The sequence below is a fragment of the Aptenodytes patagonicus genome, chromosome 2 (genome assembly GCF_965638725.1).
Source record: "Aptenodytes patagonicus chromosome 2, bAptPat1.pri.cur, whole genome shotgun sequence".
Lineage (NCBI taxonomy): Eukaryota > Metazoa > Chordata > Aves > Sphenisciformes > Spheniscidae > Aptenodytes > Aptenodytes patagonicus.
The window spans coordinates 162,290,856-162,313,034 of NC_134950.1; the positions used below are offsets into that span (position 1 = coordinate 162,290,856).

General features: G+C 37.3%; 1 protein-coding gene across 2 annotated transcripts in view; it reads left to right on the forward strand.

Moving 5' to 3' along the window:
* Positions 1 to 22,179, forward strand: part of LMBR1 (limb development membrane protein 1) — a 74,651-nt gene that overhangs the window by 21,251 nt on the left and 31,221 nt on the right. The window contains exons 4-5 of one of the 2 annotated variants that reach the window (XM_076331920.1): positions 32 to 171; positions 6,578 to 6,681. In XM_076331920.1, the coding sequence (XP_076188035.1) occupies positions 32 to 171; positions 6,578 to 6,681 (244 nt within the window). The remainder of the gene's footprint in view (positions 1 to 31; positions 172 to 6,577; positions 6,682 to 22,179) is intronic. The other variant, XM_076331921.1, reaches the window with a different exon arrangement.

Here is a 22,179-nt window from a genome sequence, read left to right on the forward strand (position 1 = left end):
GGTAACAGTGGTGCATTTCTTTAAATTTCAGGCTGTTCTTGAGCACCTTCACTCTAGCAGTTTCAGCTGGTGCAGTCCTGCTTCTACCTTTCTCAATAATCAGCAATGAGATCCTGCTTTCTTTTCCACAAAACTACTATATTCAGTGGTTAAATGGCTCACTAATTCATGGTTAGTACTCAGCATAATGTAATTTAAAATGGATGTCTTCATTATACATGCACAGATATGTTCTTATTTTCAAACTAATAATTCCATTTTCATTTAAGATGCTAATTGAATTGTTAATATGTTATTGGCTAGTTGTTTTTGCTGCTGTGTGATATATCACAAAAGTCTGTCTTAACTGTTCTGTTGGGCTTTTTTAAAAGAATTATGCAGACTTGATGGAATTAAACCAAATTCCCTGCTTTGAATATCAATGTAGAATAAGAGCTATTAGAAGCTAACTTGAAAACACACAGTTCAACCTTCTTCCTCATGTGTTAATGCAAGATTAATAAGCCTGTCTGTTTATGATGATACATAAATTTATTCTCAAAATACAAAATTTGTTTTGAGAAGCTTGCTTGCTATGAGCAGTTGGGATTAGATAGTTAAATTCAACTGTTAGTGATTTATTTGTAAACAAGGAAAATTGTAGAATAGAAGTGTATCGGGTGTGGTAAAGGGGCACAATAAAAGTGAACTATTTCAAGGAAAACAAGATGCAAGAAAAGAATATTACTTGTACTTGCAGTGATGATGCCTTGATGTCTGGCAGAGTGAGTTTTGCATGCTTTCCAATATTGGTTAACATGCTTACGACTATGACATGTAATGGATACTAATAGTTGAAAATAATTTGGACACTTCTATGTGTCTAAGGGAAATAACTGGTGGAAACAGGACATTCTTTAGTAGATTTGGATGGAGAAAGAAGATAGTACCTTCACTATGTGAAACTATTTAATCTGGAACAAATAATTTACAAGTTAACTGTACTGTCCTTTTTCTGTTCTTGTGAAGGGATAGTAATTGGGCTTTGGAGGATTTTTCTCTGAAAAATGTACTCTTTTTGCTAAATGTCTAATAATACTCACAGATAGCAAATTAATGAATTCCGGATCCAAATTTTTTTACAACAAATTAAATGTGGATAGGTGAAGACAGGAAATAATGCATATTGTCTGTCATTTTTCTGAAACTAGATGAGTATTTTTTGTGTTATCTGGACAGTAAAAGAATTTTTTTTTTTAAACCCTTGAATAAAGAGGAGCTGACTGTAGGTGTGGTGGTCAATGATGACCTTGACTGTGGTGACAGAGTAGTTTGAGACCTGAGAAAAGTGAGGAAGGAAAACAGTAGAATAAAGACATTAGATTTTAAGAGGGTAGACTTTGTCCCCTTCAGGAAATGTGTATGTGGGACCTTGCTGGAGAATGCCCTGAAGGCAAAGGAAGCCAGGAGAGACTCTTACTTTCAAGGGTAACCCTCAAGCAGCATAATATGCACCTCAGTGTGCAAGAAAATGAGTAGGTGTAATAGGAGGTTAATGTGGCTTAATGGGGAACTCCTGAGCTCAGAAACAGAAAGGAGGTGTACAGAAGGTAGAAGTAGGGATGAACAGCCCAGGAGGGGTGTAGAAATATCACCTGGGTTAATATCCTGGTGTGAAATTGGGAAAGCCAGGGGCACAGCTGGATTTGCAACTGGTGAGGGGTTTGTATAGAGCCAGCTTCTTCTCTGGGGCATGCAGAGAGAGGCAACAAGCAGTGTTTGCAGGACATAAAGCAACAATTCTTCACAGTGGGGGTGGTTGAACACTGGAAAACGTTGTCCAGAGAGACTGGGAGATCTATATCCCTGGAAGTTTTCCAAAACTCAGCTGGCTAAAGCCCTGAGCAACCTGATTGCACCTGCAGTTCAGCTGTTTTAAGCAGCAGATCAGACTACATGACTTTAGAGATTCTTTCTAGTTGAGTTATTCTGTGATCTGTTTTGTCACGCATCATGGGGGATTGCTAATTTGGTATGTCTCCTACTTGGAACAAAAAAACCCAGCTAACTTTCATTTTTCACACATATTTAGCTGCTCAGATTTATATTCTTTACTCCCGAACATGAAAAAAAAATAGTAAATGAGAAATAATCCTTCCTTCTGTGTCTGAATTGACTTTGGAAAAATGACAATAAAATATTTCAGAGAGTGAAAATTACATAATAACCAAGTCAGAAATTTTCACTGTCAGAGTTGCTACGGTACTTGAGAAAACTTGGGTTGATTAGAATTCTGCTGGAAAAAGTAGCTGTCACATAGGAAGGCTTTTGAATTTTCCAGTGACCATCTTCTTTTGATTTTAATGTGATAATCTTTTGGGAGTACCACTTTATGCATGCACAGTATAACTTATGTTTCATAAGTCCAATAGTAATGGCTAGCAAGGAAGTAAATTCAGCATCTTGGTGTTTCCAAGTTTGACTGTGTATTGCAAAGCTTACGCTAGGGGTAGACGTGACCAAACTAAACCAAGATTTACCACAGCTGGTGTGAAGACTTCAGAAACATTCGGAGATTTTGGATCTGACCACGGGCTTCTGTTACTGCAACTTGACAAAAATCGGTGTACTTTATTTCAAAACCTTACCTTGGGGAAGGCCTCCCTCTTGTGGTATTCACTAGGTTTGCACAATAGCATTGCACTGCTCTGTAAAACCCTATTCCATGTAGTGGCATACCTTTTTGACGTTAGTTATGAAGTACCCGCGCAAGTTTTGAGAGCTGGAAGTGCTATCACATGAACATTTTCTGAACTTGAGTGCTTATTGCCATAACACTCTGTCTAGCATAGCCTTCATATGTGGTTTGCTTACTGCTTTGCAAATGTTATCAAATGGGAAAATTTGTATTGCTTTAAAACAGTTTGGTTTTGCTAGATTTATCAATTACAGATATAGTCTGAGGTACTTGAATGTAACATTAAGGGTTTTTATACTGTAGACTGTTGCATTAGTTGTGACATATAGAAAAATAGAAAATACATGCCTCTAACTTTTGAAACTAGGCAGAAAGCCCATACCTGGATCCAGTATAAACACTCTTACCTAATGCATGTTGAACTAAACCCAGAAATACTTCTGACAGCTGGATGTTTGCTTGTGCTGTTGTTGGATACAACCACCAGGTGGGGGTAAAATGTAATGAAACTGCCATGAATAAGAAAGATGAAAAATTGCTGAGGATCTAAGCTGTTTGCCAAAGACTGAGAGATTTTTAATTTTTGTTTTATTAACTTGTTTTATGGGGCTACAAATGCAAAAAAAATTCAAAATATTCCAATAGACTGCTTAAAGCTTTTATATATGTTGATATCTGCATTTCTGTCTCATACAATGTTATGATGCAGTCAGTGTAGTAGTAAAAATAATTATTTTTCTGAGTCTATTTTAATTTGATTTCTGAACTATCAAATTAGGATAAGAAATACAGTAGGGGAAGAAGAAGGCCCTATGTGTTCCTTACTTTAAGGAAAGTGTACATGTATGTCAGCAGCAGTACAGCACTGTCATTACCTCTCATAACTTTACATGCATGTTGTAGCTCTGTAGTTTAATATTCTGTAAATGTCGTTCCTGTCAACTGCTAGTGTGTAAATTTTCAGATTTTAACTTCTTAAAAATCACCCCAGATGTGCACCATTCTCCCCTCCCTTAAAATGCTCTGTACATACTATGCAGCTCCTAAGCACTGTTTCACATTGTAGATACACATGTAATAGAGCTGCTGAAATTAGGACAACCAGGTATTCAGCTTTATATCAGGTAACTGAATGCACTATCTGTCTTCAGTTAGAGAAAACCACTGAAATAAGACCCCCACCCCGATGTAGTAGTATTTCTACTCTAACACTGGTGTCTTCATTTTCTGAAAAAAAAAAAAAGAAAAAAAAAGTACACAGACTGCTTGAGTTAATGTACAGAGGTACGGGCTGTTAATGACATTCTTGCTGATGTTGCTATGTGTGAATGTTCCTTGAATGGTAACAGGAGCTTCCTGGCTAAGCAAATTCAAAAGGAAAAATCCCCCTCTTTGTTAACTGGAGTTTGGCCACCTTTAGGCAGTCTGTTTTCATTAGCAATTGAGTATTATATTTCACGCATCTTTTGGAATTTTCTTGTTTTGTTTTCTGTAGCTTATTTGGCTAAGTTTTGGTTCTTGGTGTCCTGGTGCTATCAGTTGCTGAAGTAGTAGATTTCTTGGCCCACCACATCCCTCCTCCCACCCCATTTTTATTTCTCTTTGAAATTTAATTTCATTTGAAGAAAAAGGAAGTATGTATGGTGAAGGCCTTTTTTTTAAGGGGGTGTAGGTGAAGATAACTGCTAATTATTTTACATTTGGAACTAAATACAGGAATTTCTCTTACTAACAAATTCCCCAGATGTGCAGTAAATGTCTCTTTCCTTGCCTGTTCTTTCCAAAATGGAAATTTCAAAGAAGAAAACGAACAAGCCTCTACATGAGAAGAAATAAACAAAGCTGTTAGTTCAAGTTTTCTTATCATGGGGGATGTTCTTTTTTGGATTTCAGGTGATACAATAGGGTCCTAGAGAATTGTAGAAATGTGTGTGTTTTGGGGAAGGTGGGGGACTAGGCCTGTTTTTCTTAACTACAAAATAAAAGCTGTGTTTTCAGGATGCAGAACATGTGACACTAGTTAAACCTGCTACCTGCAATTTAGTACTAGTGTAGCTAAGCTTCTGCTCTTATAAAGAAGAAACACCGCATCCTGCACAACTTTTGATAGGATGATGATGGGTTCATGTTTATGCACCCAGGAACTGGCTGTTCTGAAAGTGTTTAGCTTACAAAATCTTAATAGAGCAGATGCCCTTAATGGAGATCAGTTATCACTTCAGGTTGTTTTCTAAACCTTTTCCCTTCCTGCAGATGTCACGTGTCTTACAGATGTCCTAGTTTTAGTCAGTTGTTGATTTTTCACCTAGATCACAGAATGGTTGAGGTTGGAAGGGACCTCTGGAAATCATCTGGTCTGCCCCCCCCGCTCAAAGCAGGGTCAGTTAGAGAAGGCTGCTCAAGGTGGTGCCCAGTTGGGTTTTGAGTGTGTCGAAGGATGGAGATTACAAAGCCTCTCTGGACAGCCTGTTGCAGTGTTTGACTGCACTCACAGTTGGAAAAGTTTTTTTCCTTATGTTTAAGTTGTGCTTTTTTGTTTTCGGTTTGTGCTCATTGCCTCTTCTCCATTCACTGGATACCACTGTGAAGCGTCCGACTCTGTTTTCCTTTCCCCCTCGCTCATCAGATATTTATATACATTGATAAAGTCCTCTCTTCTCAAGGCCAAACGATTCCAGCTTTCATAGCCTCTGCTTGTGTGACAGATGCTCTAGGCCACTAATCATCTTTGTGGTCCTTTGCTGGACTTGCTCCAGTATGGCCATGTCTGTCTTGTATGGAGGAGCCCACAACTGGATGCAGTGCTCCAGATGTGGGCCACCAGTGCTGAGCAGAGAGGAAGGATCATTTCCCTCGACCTGCTGGCAACACTTCTAATGCAGCCCAGGATGCTGTTGGCCTTCTTTGTTGCAGGGGCACATTGCTAGCTTGTGTCCAACTTGATGTCCGACAGAACCTCTAAGGCCTTTTCTGTAAAGCTGCTTTTGGGATGGTCGGTCCCCAGTGTGCGCTTTGCCCATTTGTCCAGCCTGTTGAGGTTCACTTGAATGGCAGGCCACTGCTCCTCCCCATTTTGTGTCATTGGCAAACTTGCTGAGGATGCACTCTCTCCCATCACCCAGGTCATTAATGAAGATGTAAAACCCAGTGTCGATCCCCTGGGGTATGCCACTGGTGACTGTCTTCCAGCCTGACTTCATACTGCTGGTCACAACCCTTTGAGCCTGGAAGCTCAGCCAATTTTCAGTCTGCCTCAGAATCCGCTTACCTAGCCCGTACTTCATTAATTAGTCTGAGGAGGTTATGGGAGGTGATGTTGAAAGCCTTACTAAAGTTGAGATAAACAACATCCACTGCTCTCCTCTTGCCCACTGATCCTGTCATCTCATTGTGGAAGGCTGCTGTTGCTGTTACCGTGATATCTTCTTTTAATTTGGAGGTGGTGATGGCATTTGTGTATTGCTGATGTTAAAATCCATGATTTGTCTAAGTTTGTCTTGAGGAAAAAATATGGGAGGAAGTGAGTACACAGAACTGAATTTTGCAAGATTCACTGATGGGAGTAAAATACTTTTGTCCTGAAAATTTTTTGAACAGTTATATCTAAAGAACCTTGAGTGGAATATTGTGGAAGTAGTCCACCTGAGTTTGCAGTCTGTCTTCCAAGACTTCAGACAGTTGCTGCTGTTTAAGTTGGTATTCAATTTTTATTTGAAGATTGTTACGCAGAGAAATGGGTATTTTTCAGCAATGACCTGTATATAACTATGTATCCATAAAAACCTGGCTTCTGTTAGCACTTGTGTGTGTACTACATTGTTATATGTAAGGGAGGAAAATGTAACATCTTTAACTTTTACAGCTGAGAAACTTATGTAAACTTTTTCTTGTTTGTTGCAGGTTTATGGAATCTTGCTTCTCTTTTTTCAAATTTATGCTTGTTTGTGTTGATGCCTTTTGCCTTTTTCTTCCTGGAATCGGAAGGATTTGCTGGTTTAAAAAAGGTAGGAAAATACTGTTAAATACAGAGTAATTACAGTATATATTCCATTTTCAGCCCTCGTTTCTGATGCAACTGAAATTACAAATTTGGGAGGATTTGGTGCTGGGATGTGTATGCTTATGTGAATGTTTGTGTACAGATGTGCACTCTTGCACAAGCAGGTGAAGCGAGTATGCAGTGTGTGGCTGTGAGTAATCTTAAGGGGGGAAAAAACGTCCTTGAAAAGCCGTGTATACTGAGATCAAGAAAATTACTTAACTTGTAATTTTTTTAATAATGAAATGGTTTAATCAAGATTTTATTTTTTGGAAAATTATTTTGTTGGGATGCTAAAAGAAGAGAAGGTTCAACAAATGCACTAGAAATAAAGTAACAAGGGAAAGTACAGGCTTCTTACTAAAGGGAAGGATGATTAAATAGCAGATGACCCAGAGAAAACAAGCTTGATTTGTGAATTTTAAAGATTACAAACATCCCAAAAAAGGTTCAAGTGTAGTCAGTATTAACAATAATATGTTAAAAAACTACTTAAATGGGTAGAGAATAACTAAAAATATTCAACTTACTTGAATACATTCAAGTTGAGAGGGCTGAATATTTCAGCAAAGCATGGAATTTGGCAAAGCAATTTCTGAACAATAAGATGATAACGATTATATTAATATGTGAACTAAAGAAATATAATGAAAAATTACTATAATGGGAGGCACAGCAAAAGGAATTTCAAATCGTAAATATCAAATAAATTAAACTGGAATGACTGTCTGGGGACCAATTATAGCACGTTTTCATTAATCTTTATCATTGAAATGATTACACTTTTGTTTTTAATGATACTACACTTGAGGGAATTCTGCACCCTTTGGATGACAGTTATTAGAAAGCAAAGGATCTTGAAAAGTGGTCTGAAATCAGGAAGATGAAATGCATTAAAGATGGATGCAAAAGACTGAGTCATTGGTGGATCGCACGTAACATAAATCAACAAGGGGATGATTGTGGTAGGAAGGAAAACATAATTCCTGGTTGCATTGACAGGAATGTGGCATGGAGGCAATGAAGTTGCCATTTTTGTTCTTGGTGGAATTGGGGAAAACTCAACTGAAGTACTGCATCTAATTTGGGATTCTAGGGTTCATGTAGACACTTAAGAGAGAAAACAGAGGACAGCAGAGAAAATAAGATACTTAGAAAGTACAGCACGAAGGAAAATTTTAATTCGGGGAGAATAATGTGAAAAAAATGGAGATTTTATTCTATGGCTGAAGCTACCGGGAGATTACATAGGCTGAGCATTATAGCTGTGTCAGAAGGGACCTGCCGGACCCAACCAGGATGGTGTGTAAATACTTGTTGGTGTAGCCGTTCTGAGCCAGCGGATGCTACCGCAGTGTTACTTTGTATTGACTGAACTGTAGGTGTATCCACCTTCAGTTACGACTTTGGATGACCAAGCTAATGAGTTCAACCTCAAAGGAGTTTGGTGATGGGCAAGTATTGTCCTTACTACTATGTTTAACTCTGCTTGCCCAACTTGGCTGGAAAACACTCTCCTCTCCTCTTCTTCCTTCACTTCCAGTATCTACAGGGCTAAGAAAACTTCCAGCAACTCAGTTTGTCCTTTCAGTTTTTGGGTGGAGGCCACTCCATTTTCCTTTTGACTCTAAGTATCTAGCCACAGCTAATGTGTATCTTTTCTTCTAAAAAAGAAATGTTAACTGGGTTTAGTGGGATTTGTCTCCTGCAGTCCAACCAAAACCAAGGATTCTGTCGTTGGTGTACCATGTACAGTACTGCTGGTGTGTCCCCTTGACTTGTAGATTTCTGTTGGCTCCAACAGATGCATTATGTATCCCAGCTGCATTAAACTTGCACTTTACATACAACTTTAATAGTTGCAGCATAACTTTTAAACTTACGGTACTGGCTATCAATAAATCCCATTCAAGATAAATAGGATCACCATTGCGTGTTTACACTTGGAAGCATTTGTAACTCCAGATGAGGTAGAACCATAATCTGTCTGCAGATATCGGGGAAAAAGACAACTGTTGGTGCCTTAGAGCAGTTTTGCTTCTTCATGAGGGTAGATGAGATCAGATTTTAGTATCAAAACCTGCCTATTATGAGGGGGAGGAAAACCCAATTTTTGGGATGTTTGTTACTTTAACTTCTCCTGGATGTTTCTGGTACATCCCAGAAGCCAAGTGTGATTCCTAGCACAGGTACTCCAGGCCTTTGTCCAATGTCTGTTCTACCTGGCTGTTCTATTTAAAAGTATCCAAAATGGATGCAGACATACACTGAACTGTTTTACCAGCTTTGAGTGAGCCCTAAAACTATGGGTGAAGATGTAGGAATTGTAGTCCATTTTTATATGAACATACCTTGTCTTTGGTTGCTTTTCTTAGGAAGTAAGTGGCAAATGTCACTTTTGGACTAAGTAGACAATTAAAATTGACTGTGCTGTTCTGTTCAAATTCTGATGCAGACAAATGATTCTGCTTGCAGTAAGTACTATATATATTTAAAAGAATTACATCACATAATAGGGTGATTGGAATCTGGGAAAATTTATGCTTAATTGAACTCAGGATTACATGTAAGCTTTTCAGTTCTAGAATCCATGAATGGTACTTCCCATCTTTTTTACTTTCTTTAGATTTTGGCACGTTGCTTATCTCTTTCAGAGAAAGTTTTGAGACCATGATCACCTTGTAGAATTTCGGTACTTTAACAAATTATTTTGGTTTTGATTATACCTGTGCAAGTTTAAAAAAAAAAATTGTCATATTTTGTCATTCACCACATCAGACTAATGGGCCGGAGGGATAAAACATCATTCAAATGCTATTACTGTTAACTGGCAAAATCAGATTTTAGTGATCTCAATTTAAAAGAACATTTCATACATTTGGCAAAACTTGCAGCATTTAAAAGAAGAGTGATCTACTGTAAATGTGAAGACATTCAGTAAGGAGGTTTGGCACAGGATATGTAGTCTTTATCTTTCAGTTGGGAGTTGGATACACGGAGTAGGGAAAGCAGTTGATTCTAGATACCTAGCTCAGCTCAAAACTTGGATAAAAAGGCTGTTCCAGTGGAAGCTTTTATGCAGATCATCTTGAATTTGTCACAGAATTATCTTCATTATAATGAATAGATAGGTCGCTTAAGATTTAGGTGTGCACAGTCAAGATACCTATTTGAAGGTGTTCATATAAGAATTACTTGTTGGATTTTAATAGAAGTTCTGAAAGTTAATGATTAAAAGAGGTTCAGTTCTGAAATTGAATGGATTTTTTCATTTTTTTAATGGATTTCTTTGTTCAGCTGAAATTAAACTAAAATCAGCGTAGTCATTATCACATATGGGTCTAACCCCTGAAGTTTTTAGCCATCTGTTTGAGTATTTATCATGGACTATGCTATAACAGTTGGATTTTTATCTATTCACTGTAATGTGAACTCTCTGCAAGCTATGAGATTTCAGATAGCTCATAGGTTACTACTACAAGCTTTGTAGAACTTTTCTTTCGGTGTTCTTGTAAGGAAGTATTGCCCCCTTAACTGTTTTAAGTTTCATGAATCAGAATGGGTTTGATTAACCATCTTCCAATTTACTATGGCTTTTTTTCTTGGTTGCTAGTATACTTTCTAAATGGCACATGGCCCCTCTTATAGACTCTTTTTGATTCCCCAGGGCAACAGTTTAAAGCAACCAAGGACTTGCATATTGTGCAGAGGAGAGAAATACGGAAATTAGGCACTCACCATGGACGGATGCAATGTTGTACTGAAAATCAAACTGATTCTCTGCCTAGTTTTTAATTAAAACCACTATGTTAATTCCAAAAGGGCATTTTTGGGCCTAAGGGGGTTGACCATGCCCTTTTAAAGAGCTTAAGTGCTCTTCCTTGCTATAGTTTATATCCATTTAATGGCAGTTGCAGACTTCTATTATCAGGAAAATAATTATAAAAGCAATCTTGGGGGTGTATAATATATGTATGTGTATATGTATATCTTTGTGTATATATGTGTACATGCCATGTGTGTATTTATGCACACAATGTATTTTCATGCACATGTGTGAATTAGATTTTTCAAGACTATTGAAGTAGTTGGAGGTCGTTGTGATATATTACACCGTAGCCGGTGCTATTAACTGAGCTATTGGAGTACCTGAAGTAAGTTTAATCTCCTGCATTGGTATTAAAAACTTCTTCATATCTTTCTATATTCTTGTCTTCCTTTGTAGAGTCTGTGCATAAAGTTGTATTTCTTGTTTAGATAATCTTTCAGTTCTTTGTCACTGGCGTTCTCAAATTCTGTAGTACAGTTATGAAACAAAGGTGTCAACCATGTTTCTTCATGTCAGAATTAACCTCATTCTTTATCATTCTCTCCAAAAAAGGAAGATTGTGGTATTTGCAGTTGAGCATCTGTAGTTCACAGTGCTGGTGTTTCCATGTGTGATAACAGACTGCACAGAAAATTACGTGTGTACTGCTGTGTGAAGGAGGCAAGCATTTTTGAGGAGATAATTGCTATACCTTTTCTTGACCTTTAAAATATGCTTTCTCTTGATGTAACTTCAACCGAAATTTGTATTTGTTTGAAGTTGACAAAGATAAAGATGTTTAGGAGTAATTTCCTTGTAAGAAAATACAAACAGTGCAATTTACTGCCATGAGAAACTGGAATAACTAGGTATTGCATAATCACGAGTGTAGAGTTTTTAAAAAGGCTTTATGAAGTATTTTACCTTAATACTGATCTTTGAACTTGAAGTCATGGCATAAAGTTTAACATGAGCGACAGCAACATCCTGACCAATTATCCAAATTATCCAGACATCCCAAAATGTTCAGAACACAACACACAGAGTCTGTGGATTAAGAGGTTAACTCCTGAAACATCAAAAGAAGTGCATGATAATAAAAACAAATAGTACAAAAATTTGAGGTAACTTCCTTGCTTAATTAATTAGGTAGACCAGGTGGAAGCGAAGAGGCCAGAGCTGGTGCTCAGAATGTCTATAAAGCTGAGCAACATGACAGCACAATGGAGGAGGAACAAAGATTTTTTTAATATACTTCTATCCTGTGTCACAGTTTGAAATTGTCCTGGTTTATGTCCCTTTTGGCAAACTTACATAAAAGTGACCCTGTACTGTATTTTATGACCAGATGACTTTTTTCCCCAGTGGCTAATTTGTATCAGACCCCCATCTTAAAGAGACACAGAAATGAGTAGGAAGTCCAAGCCGGTTTGTCTCAATGAGCTTTCATTGCATGCTTTCATTATTTTTGCTCGTTTTTGCCACTGATCATCCATAAATTGTTGGAAATGAGTGATTAAGGAAGTGCTGCTTAGTGTTAGTGGCACATGCACATTCTTGGTATGTTTTTTGTGGGTGAGAGGAAATCGCGTACTGCACAAACAAAAAGGAAAACTCCTGCTGGGAACCTTTCAAGGAAATTTAACTTGCATAATGTTTTGATCTTGGTGTTTATTACAGAAAATAAGAGTAATATTTCACCAGCTATTGTTATGTGTCAGCTAGTCTCTCCATCTGCTTGCCTTTCCTTGAAATCTCTTCCCAAATTCTCATTGAGTTTATTTTAATAAAAACACCACTTAAAAATGTAGCAGTTTATTCATATACTTAAGGCAGGTGAGATGGGCCAGTGTTCAGAACAGTTTATTGCGTAGTGCTTGCTACTGTATAAAGATTTGGCTGTCATGACTGCAAAGTCCTGCCTGTTAGCAGTTGCAGCTTAGCCTGTGCAAGTAAAATGTGGTGTGTAGGTTCCCTTCCAAATAGTGAAATACAGTGGTTTCTGCTGTTAAAGGCAGATTTCTTCCCTTCCCCTCTTTCGTTGGAGCAAGGCTTTTAAAAATGCGTTTCATAAATAAAATGACTTATTTGGGGAGGGAGTGAATCGTTGAAGCTTTGCAAAAATACAGTTACTAGCATTTTTTTGAAACTGCTTTTCTTGCTATTGGTAAGGTAAGCTAAGGTAAGCTATTGTTACCTTGCTGAGCAGCTGCAGCGTGTGCGTCTTCCATCTCCTCAGTATTTGAGTTGATTTGATACACTCTATATTTATCAATAGCAATGACTTTTCCTAGTCATGTTGTTATATAAAAAGACTGAACTAAGCTTAAGTTTCTAAAGTGTTGTGTTGCAGTGCATTGTATTTGCAAACTCTAGGTACCTAAACATAGTAATAAACATAAGTGAAAAGTAAACCTGCCGCTTTTTCCTTTCTTGGTGGGTACAGAAATTCTAATTTCTGTATTTTTCCATGTAGAAAAGCTGTACTCCCCAGTTTTGCTGTGTGTACCAGTAGAACTCTGGTACAGCTATAGGTGTAGAGCACTGTAAAATGTATTTTCAGTATGGGATGAACATATTTCCTACATTGGCTTCAAAGTTAGTTTTGACGTATTTACTTCTAGAAAGTTTTTTGCTACTCTCAAGCACTATTCCATGGAAAGCAATCGTTCCTGTAATACAAAATACTGGGGAAAGTGGCTTGGAAATCCTTTCCAATATGAGATTATCTCTAATTAAAACCAGACAATTTTCTAAATTTGTCTTGATTTTTCTGGAAAAGTGATTTGGAGAGCACAAGAGTCTTGAACCTTGTTTGGAAACAGCATTTGACTGTGTTTTATGCTTGCGTGTACCTCCAACTGCAGTACCCACGGGCCACCGTGTGTAATGGCTCACCAAATAGTCTTGAGGTACCCTGTTAACAGTGTATGTTTATTTGGCATTTAAGCTCGTATTTATTTGTCTATAAAATCATTCAGCATGTACTGAGACTTTAGTGCTCTGATCTCCATGAAATTTTTACTAGTATGTAACTGAATTATTGTACATTATATTACAACCCTTTACTCATTCCATTAGTAATACCAGAGACAAAAGTTGTTTAATCAGTCACATCAAAGGCAGCTGTTTGGTTTTGTATTTTTGACGTAAGCTAACATCTTAAGTTCAGATATGAAGTCCAGTTCTTTAAACTGGAGTCATTTAAAATGACACCACTTAAAATTTATTAGACTTTGTTGTTGTTGTTTAGAAGCAGATCCTGATTATTCTGGGATTCTGATTTGGCAAGTAGCTTGATCAGGGTTTTTCCTCCTCCCTATTAAAATAAAAGCATACTTAACTGACAGTTATACAAACCCGTAACATAATCTGTAAGATATAAGGTGGGTAGTTAAGGACTGTCTTTAACGGTAAATCTTGCACTAAGAATGGTGCATACCTTGACTCTTCGTATGCTTCCTGATTCTGCTGAAGTCTCAGAAATGGCGTGTACACAGCTAAATGTAGAGTCTGTTTATAATTTGTAATGTAGAAGACAGGCACATTTAATATTAAATTTTAGAAGAGCTTATAAAATGGCAGGAAATGGAAGATGAGGAGGTTTAGCATACTTGCTAGCATGTCACGTTGACAAGTGTCTACACTAAGCTCTGAAAACATGTTAAAATTATAGCTTTACACTACTAGGTCCTTTATTTGCAGTTCTGCAGAGGGGAAGAAAAAAAAAAAGAAATCTTACCTTACAGGTATATTTCAGCAAATAAGTCTGAAAAGAGTTATGTGAGTGTATAGCCTGCTTTTGAGGACCCGTGATTGGAGTATGTAACTATACTGTAGATTAGTATGAGATGAAAATACATTTGTCTGTAAAAGTATTGCAGGGATGTCCGTTTTTCTGTCCTTTCACAATGACTGTAAGACAAGTTAAAGACAGTAAGAACATGAAAATTACTACAGGTAGGTCAAGAAGAGGTTGGGAATGTTGGTTGTATTAATTTTTGTATTACAAAGCCTAGACTTCAGCATGCATAATCTTTCTTTTTTTTTTGTGTGTGCCTGTATTTAGACATTTAGGAACAAAGGCTGTGCAGGACCGGTAAATAACACGCAGGTATTCTTCAACTTAGGGCCATGTCATGTTTCGATGAGAGATAAAAAGAAATTCAAGAATCAGTGGCTAGGAGAGAGAAACGTGTGGCTGTTGAGGAATAATGGCTTAATGTGAATTTGTTTTTGTAGATATATAAAACATTTTATAAGGTTCTATAAGATGTCTTAAGTCAGTTGGGACATCGTATGCAAAATCTGTCCTTTTTATTTTACCATAAGGAGATCTATGGTTTGTTGAATATATGTAACAGTTGTGTATCTGGGGGCGGCTGAGGGGGAAATAAGTGGATGTTGGTTGTTGCACACATTGGATCAAGATGTGATGAGATGTGATCTGTGCTCCGTTTCATTGAAGTAGTTAAATGTCAGTTGGTTGCTTCCATAAATTAGAATGTACTTCTTTTAAAGAGGCCTCAGTGTAAGTTACAAAAAAATAGGCTAACAGGAGATAAGCTAATGGTATAGTTTATCTGGCATAGCTTTTCTGCACTGCCTGCCTCACTGCGACTTCATTAGCTGAGCAATGATTCAGCCTTTCTGCAGTAGTTTCTGGGGTTAAGATTATAAATACTTTTTTTGACCAACTCTTTAATGTAGATAGAAAAGCAAAATGTGTCCGGTTAGTCTGTGTTCTTGCAACAATTTCATGTATTTGAGCTATGGAAATTAGTAGAGTAACAAGATGAAATGAGTATACTCGTTTAGTAATACTGGGGTAAAAATACTGTGCAAAAAAAATCCCAAACATGCTTAGTGTTATTTCAAAATGTGTTGGTTTTTTTTTTCTGACCGTTACTCCTCTAGCATACTGTGAGATACTGTATTAGGTGACTGATGCATTATGAGTAGAGTCATCTGTAGAACTAATTAGTTTTAGAAGCTAGCACTGGAGCATTAGTTTTTCCACCTCATCTGAGCCAGGAACGAAATGCATTGCTGAACTTTTGTGCTTTCCCCACTCCTACGTCGTTCTGAACTTGTACATTTCTGCTGTATTTAACATGCTTATGTTTTGTGGAATTCCCATAGTTCATTGCTAAAAGCTTTAACATGTGGCTGGAAGCCTGCAAATGGCATAAGATGTGAATATTTTTCTCTGCTGCTCTCTTAGTGAATAAATGGAGTGGTTTTTTTACGTTACAGTTTTTATTTGTTTTTAGGATAACTTATGGAGTTCTGCATGAGTAAAAATAGACATGCTAAATACTTCTACTACTTATAAAGTGTACAGGTGGTACAGCTACCAATGCTAAGCTGGAATGTCGTCATTTATCATTGATGTAAACTGAAGCACTGGGTTCTAAAATACTTTTTTTTTTTTAAAGATACTTTTTGTTTTTTAGGCAGAAATTAGTAGTTTTCAAATTTTGCTTGGATGGAGCATTCTTAATGCCCTCTGTAGACCCTTCTGTTTGTGGTAGATGATAGCTGTATATCTTAAAAACCCTTTCTTTTTTTTTATTGTCAGTTTATAATAAAAGTCATATAACTACTTCATTTAAACTAGAAAATGTTGCCATCCTTTGGGAAGGAAGGAAGTATTCACACATGCAGGATCCCTGAAAAGGCTGTGATTCAGGGCATCTTAGAAGCCCCTTCTCTTAGTCGATGGAAGAAGGCAGATGCCTCTAAGAATTTGGCATGTCTGAGTTAGAGGCTTCGCGAAGGCAATGTGAACACCTTTCCATCTCAGTGTTTGGGTTTCTTTTATTAAATGGTAAGAAACATTAAATTGATCTGCTGCTGTTTTTATTTGAGCATAGTGATTTGTTTTATAAAAATGGCTGGTTTATGCATAAGGAATATTTTATTAAGATTTAAATATTTTCACGTTAGTCTGTGTTTTCGTTTGAGTCTTCATTGACATCAAATAGTGACCTTTCAGGACAAGCAAAAACTTTGTATCTATTTTAAGTCTTTTTATGCACTTTTGTTACTTTATATAAATAAAAAAGACTTTACAGATTTAATAGGAATGTCATTTTAATTCAGAAAGGAAAACTGCCATATAATTTTATATTGATAGTGGCAAGTTTTAATATAAATATCTGAATCATAGAAAGGCATGAAACAATTTTCTAATAGGCTTCCTTTTATTAAATGAGGCTTTACTAGGTAAACACCACTTCTGATTCCCTCTCTAAAAACAATGTTTTTTTCATTAATACCAATAACCAGCCATGTGATATTTAGACCTTTAGTCTATATTACTAGAAATACTCCACATTAAGGATTACTCTATATTAAGAATTACTTACTCTGAATTGACAATGCAAGGAAGGAGCTAATGCATCTGTAGTGAGGATTTGTAAGGCAGCCAACAACTTTATTTACAAAGGAGGGGAGGAAGGAGGACCAATGAGTTTGTCTCACATCCCTGGCCCTCTTTTTTTTTTTTTTTTTTTTTTTGGGTGTAGCTTTTCGAAGGATTTCCCAGCTTATTAAAAGGAACTTCCAGCAGCCTGGTGCTTTGGCCGATTCCTAGAAGTGTGCTTTCTTCTTGATCTTATTCACCCTTGCAGGGGGTCAGTAATAGACATTGACACCAAAAAAACTTCAGGTTTCTCTTTATTTTAGAACTTTAATAGGGAACTGTGTGCTTCTACGTGTCATTTGCTTTTGGGAACTGTCTTCATGGTTTCTTTCTGCCAGAAACACAAATCACAAATTCCAAGTCTTTCTTTATACTTTTGTGTTACTTATCTTAATCCTCTGCCAAGCTACAAAGAAGTTGGAAAATATCTATTTATCTTCCTATCACTCCAGTCTAGCAGGAAAGATTCTTTCTGATCCAAAAGTAAATGATTAGAAGGAGACTCATAGTGTCAGAAATCCCACAGCTCCCAAGTTGTTGTTGCAGGTGGCTTTGGAAAGGCTGGGAAACTTGGTAGGTGGAGGGAGTGGAGCATCTAAGAGCTAATTAGTGAGGGCTGGGCTAGTGAATGAAACAACAGAGGAAACTTGTGGGGGAAAGGGGTAGCATTGGGACAGTCGTCATTTCACTATGTGTACCCTTTCATTTCTTACTTCCCTTCTCTCCAAAAGGTTTGGATTATATGCTTTTACTGTAGTGTCAGTAGATCTGCATCTGTCCTTTTTAATAAGAGCTTTGACATAATCCTGTTTTTGGGCTGTTTTTTTTTTTTAATAGCTCTTTCTGCAAAGGAGGGAAGGGCAGGATGCAGCAGCGTAGTTACATACATCTGACAGCTGTAGGCTGTAATTATTTTATTCCAGCTAGTAGGTGTTTGCATTTTCTCTGATATTCTGTCTAGCTTTTCCTCGTTTTAAGAAATTGGTATGGCTTCTGTTACAAAATTTAGAGGGAATGTTTTTCTAATATACTATTTCTATGTTAAATATGCAAGAATAATACCTACATGTGGAAGAGCCAGGTGTATGTTCTTTCCTTAAGTAATTTGAATCCATGTATTTGAAACAATACTGAAACAATTTGAAACAATACTGCTAGGCAATAAATGAATCTCACGTTATCATTCTCACTGGAGTCTGTCTTGTACTGGATAATTAAATAGGTCCTAGAAAAAAAAGTGAGAAAGAACTGTTTTTTATCCCAATCGTGAGGATGCAGGTCTGCAAGGAGTCCATCTTTGGTTCTTGGGTTATTTCAGTGAGTTATTTGCATGCAATGATGTCAACAGGAAAGTTTGGCTATGGACCCCAAAATATACTATAGCACTGTGGTTTGGGTACTCTTTTGGGACACTGGAGAAGAGGGCCTAAGTTTTCTTTGGCAGAGGAGTCACTCCAGTGGGTGTACTGCATCCTGGATAGATGTCCTCTTCATGAGTCTACTAAATAAAGACATCTTTTTTTTGACCTCTAGTTGAGTGATTTTGGTCCTTCACTTCCAACTTGGCAGACATAGCTCTAATGCTTATTGGTACATGTCTTTAGCCAATACCCAAAGAATTAATCATGTTTTTTTTTCCCATCAAGTTCCTTTAACTTTCATTTTGTTTTTCTCGCTCCAGTTCTTAGTTTCTCTTCGAAATTTCTGTTTTTTGTTACTTATACTGTGTAGCTAAGTTCTATACAGTTGAATGATTTCAGCTGCCTCCTCTTGCTCCATTGACAGAATGGTAACCATCATGAAATCATTTGGGAAAAGATGCTAACACAAAAATCAGCTGAAAGTTGCTGGGAATGTTTTGTGACTATAAATTTTTAAGACTTGTATTGTGGGGAAAATAAATATAAACTTTAAAATACGCTCATTGTGTTGTGATGAGAAGTGTTCATTTTAATCTTAAAATCCCCACAGGCTGGAAAGATCATCTGTGAGGGAAGAGGTGGTGTGGGAGAAGACACAGTCAGCACTGGTTAAAGTCTGAAGTCTTTGGTTCTTGCATGGGCAAGGAAACTTTTCTCTGATTGCTTTAATCTGATGCCTGAATATATTATTTCTTGATTAAAATTTTTTAGCTCGCTCTGTGAGGGTTCTGAGTCATTGGCTTCTACATTCTTAAAATGAACTGAGTTTTCCTAAAACTACAGCTTCTGGGCTTTGACTCAGTAATTTCTGGTAGTCTCATAAGGTAATGACCCCTTGACTAAACATCAGTGTGCTAAATGTAGTATGCGTTTCCATGTTACCTGATGGAAAATGGGTCTCCTTTACTTACTAAAAAATTGTTTCTGCACTGCCTTGAATAGGTCAGAACAAAGATTGCTCAAAGTATGGTTTCTAACCATAAAAATGGTTAGAATGCTTGAAGCTGATCTCTTCACTAATGCTCACGAATTGAGAAAGAGTGGGTATTGCTAAAAATGTTATTGATGTGAATATATAACTTCCCCAACCTCATACCTGCTGTAATTCTCGTTCTTTTTTAGTGCTTCCATTTATTTTCTGCAGATGTTAGCGTGCATGTTTGTTGCAGTCGGCCTCTCACTGAACAAACCTTAAGGTTACTAAGACTCCTTTTTGTCACATGAAAACAATGGGCTTCATGTGTACTTTAAATGTGCCATGATTGCAGAAATCTTTCCCAGGCTTTCCCCATGGGTCAGGGCATGGTGTAAAAAGTAATGTTTACCTACCTTGCAAGAGGTCAAGATGTCCAAGCAGAACTGTGTTCAAATATTCAGCACCATAGAAACTTTGTTAGGACTCTGGTTTTGTGTGTAACGTGTTGTAATTTTTACTTCATTGATAGTAGGTTTTTTGATTTCTTTTTTTCATGCACAATTTGCAACCAAATTAAAATGTAGAATTAATTAGAATTAACAAAAGCCATACCACGTCGTATGTTGGTGATGTAGTTCCAAAAACGTCTATCTTATAGGAGCTAATAACGTGTTCATCAAAATCACTGTAGCCAGGTAATGTTCCAGCAAAGAAATGCTTCTTCTTGAGGTAGGGGTGGGGCTGTAGTTCTTTGGTTTTACCAGGAGTTTTGCCTCTTACGGAAAGAGAAAATGGCAGGTTGCAAGTTTTTATACTCCTTCATCAGTGTTAAAACACAGGAGCTCTTGGTAAATATTATCTGTACATGTATGTTGAAATCCTTATAGCATTAGAAAGCATTAAAAATTATGCTTATATTGCTGGAAAATAACACTTGTATTCCGAATCACAACTGGCAGAGCAAAAATTGGCAAAAAATGGCTTGATTGCTTTCATTTATGTAATCATTCTTTCCCAAAAAGTAACAACTTGTGAGTTTCTGGCACAGGGTTGTGTCACTGCTTGGAAGATAACAGTTATCTTCCACAGTGTGTTTCCTGGATGTATGGTGTGTGTTTCACCTTAGCTTTGCAAGAATGGCAGTGGTCAGAGACTTCCTTTTAAGCCTTTCCAGATTTTGCATGTGACTCTTAACGGAGAGAGGAGCAGTCAGCAGGTTTCTTGCCTATGCGCTGTCCTAGTGAGTCCCTGTAGTCAGGAGAGATCCCTGTGCTAACTGCTAGTTACACAAGACACCTGAAACCTTGTGGACAACCAGCGTGCAGTGCAAGGTCTTCACTTGTTACCTATGCTAGCTTAATGGCAAAGCATTTTGTATTGTTACATTTATGTCATTCAAAATAGTTATAAAACTTCAAATGGGGAAAAAACCCAACACTTCTTACTGTCTCCATTATCAAGAAATCTCCCTTTTCCTTATTGAGAAGCTGTAAGAAACTATCACCAAACATATGTGCTCTTATAAAGTAAAAACCAGCCTGTAGGTGTTATTGTGTGAACACACATAGTGGGAAAAGTCTTAATGTGTTGCAACTGGCCTAACAGTTGTCCTGCTTAACACAAATGTACTGGGGAGGAGAAATGGTTTCCTTAGTAATTATACTTTTTGACTTTCTTGTATGACATCCATCATCCCTTCAGGACTGTTGTTGCCATTTGTACTTCATTGGGCTTTTCAGCTGAGGAATTACCTTTTTTGGCCATGTGCTGGTTTTTAATGTTTTGGATAGTTATCATCCAGGATGACTTACCTGTGCTAATCATAATAGGAAAGAAACATGGTAAGATTTTGATGATGCCTTCCAGAGTAGCAACTAAAAATTTGTCAGAACACTTCTAGAATAATTAAAACCTTTCTTGCTAAAATTAGGCTTTTCTGGAAACATGAACCCTTAGGTCCGCTCTGCCAGGCAGCGTAAGTAGCTCAGGATTAAACAGTCTAAAAACTTCTAAATGCCTCAGCTATTGAATTTTAAAGAAGTAGAAGTCAGAGTCAGATATCTTTAAGGCTGTACAAACCACAAGATCCTTAGAATGTGTTTGTAGGACAGCATTTACTTGTAGGCATGCCTTGAGAGCTTCAGATGCTCTTTTTGTTCATCTTTTGTTTTTTAGGGTCCCCCCCATTAGTGTACAGAGAAGATGACAAATATTACTAGGCTTCTGGCAAGTTCCAGGCTGCTGGGACTGGTGTGTTAAACATCTTTCCTTTAAAAAGTATTTCACTTGGTTAAGCACTCATGTTAAAGAACTAGGCGGATTTTGAAAATGCGCTGTGAGTAAAAATGTAGGTGAGCTGTTGAGTCTAAACTGTGAAACTTTGAACTTTATAAAACAAAGGTGGGGTTAGAGGGTATAATCTGCCAGTCTTTTTTCCCTGATTTTTCTTGATAAACAGTTTAATTGTAATTTCTATCAGATTATAGTAATTAGCTTCCAAAGGTTTTTGTTGACCATATTTTTTTTTTTCATCCTCCACAAGAGACTCTTTTTTTTGTGTCAAGTTGGCCTGTATGATGCCAACCTTCTGCTTCCCTGACAATAGGGAGCCACGTGGGTAATTCAGTTTCAGACGTCCGTTTTGCCTTACGGATAATCTGAGACTCACTTGAGGAAATTGCGAGCTGTTGGATGTGTTTTGTTTTCCTGTTTAGCAGTTACCAAAGATCATCTTATGTGCTTGTAGTGTTGGAAGCAATGACAGTTGACGTTTTGTTCTAGATACCTTCATGGAAAAAGACTTTTAAATTGGGCTGTTAAAACTAAAATCACTGTCCAGCAAGAGAAGTGCTACCTTCCTTCAAATTGTGGTTCATGTTTCCCAAAGGATG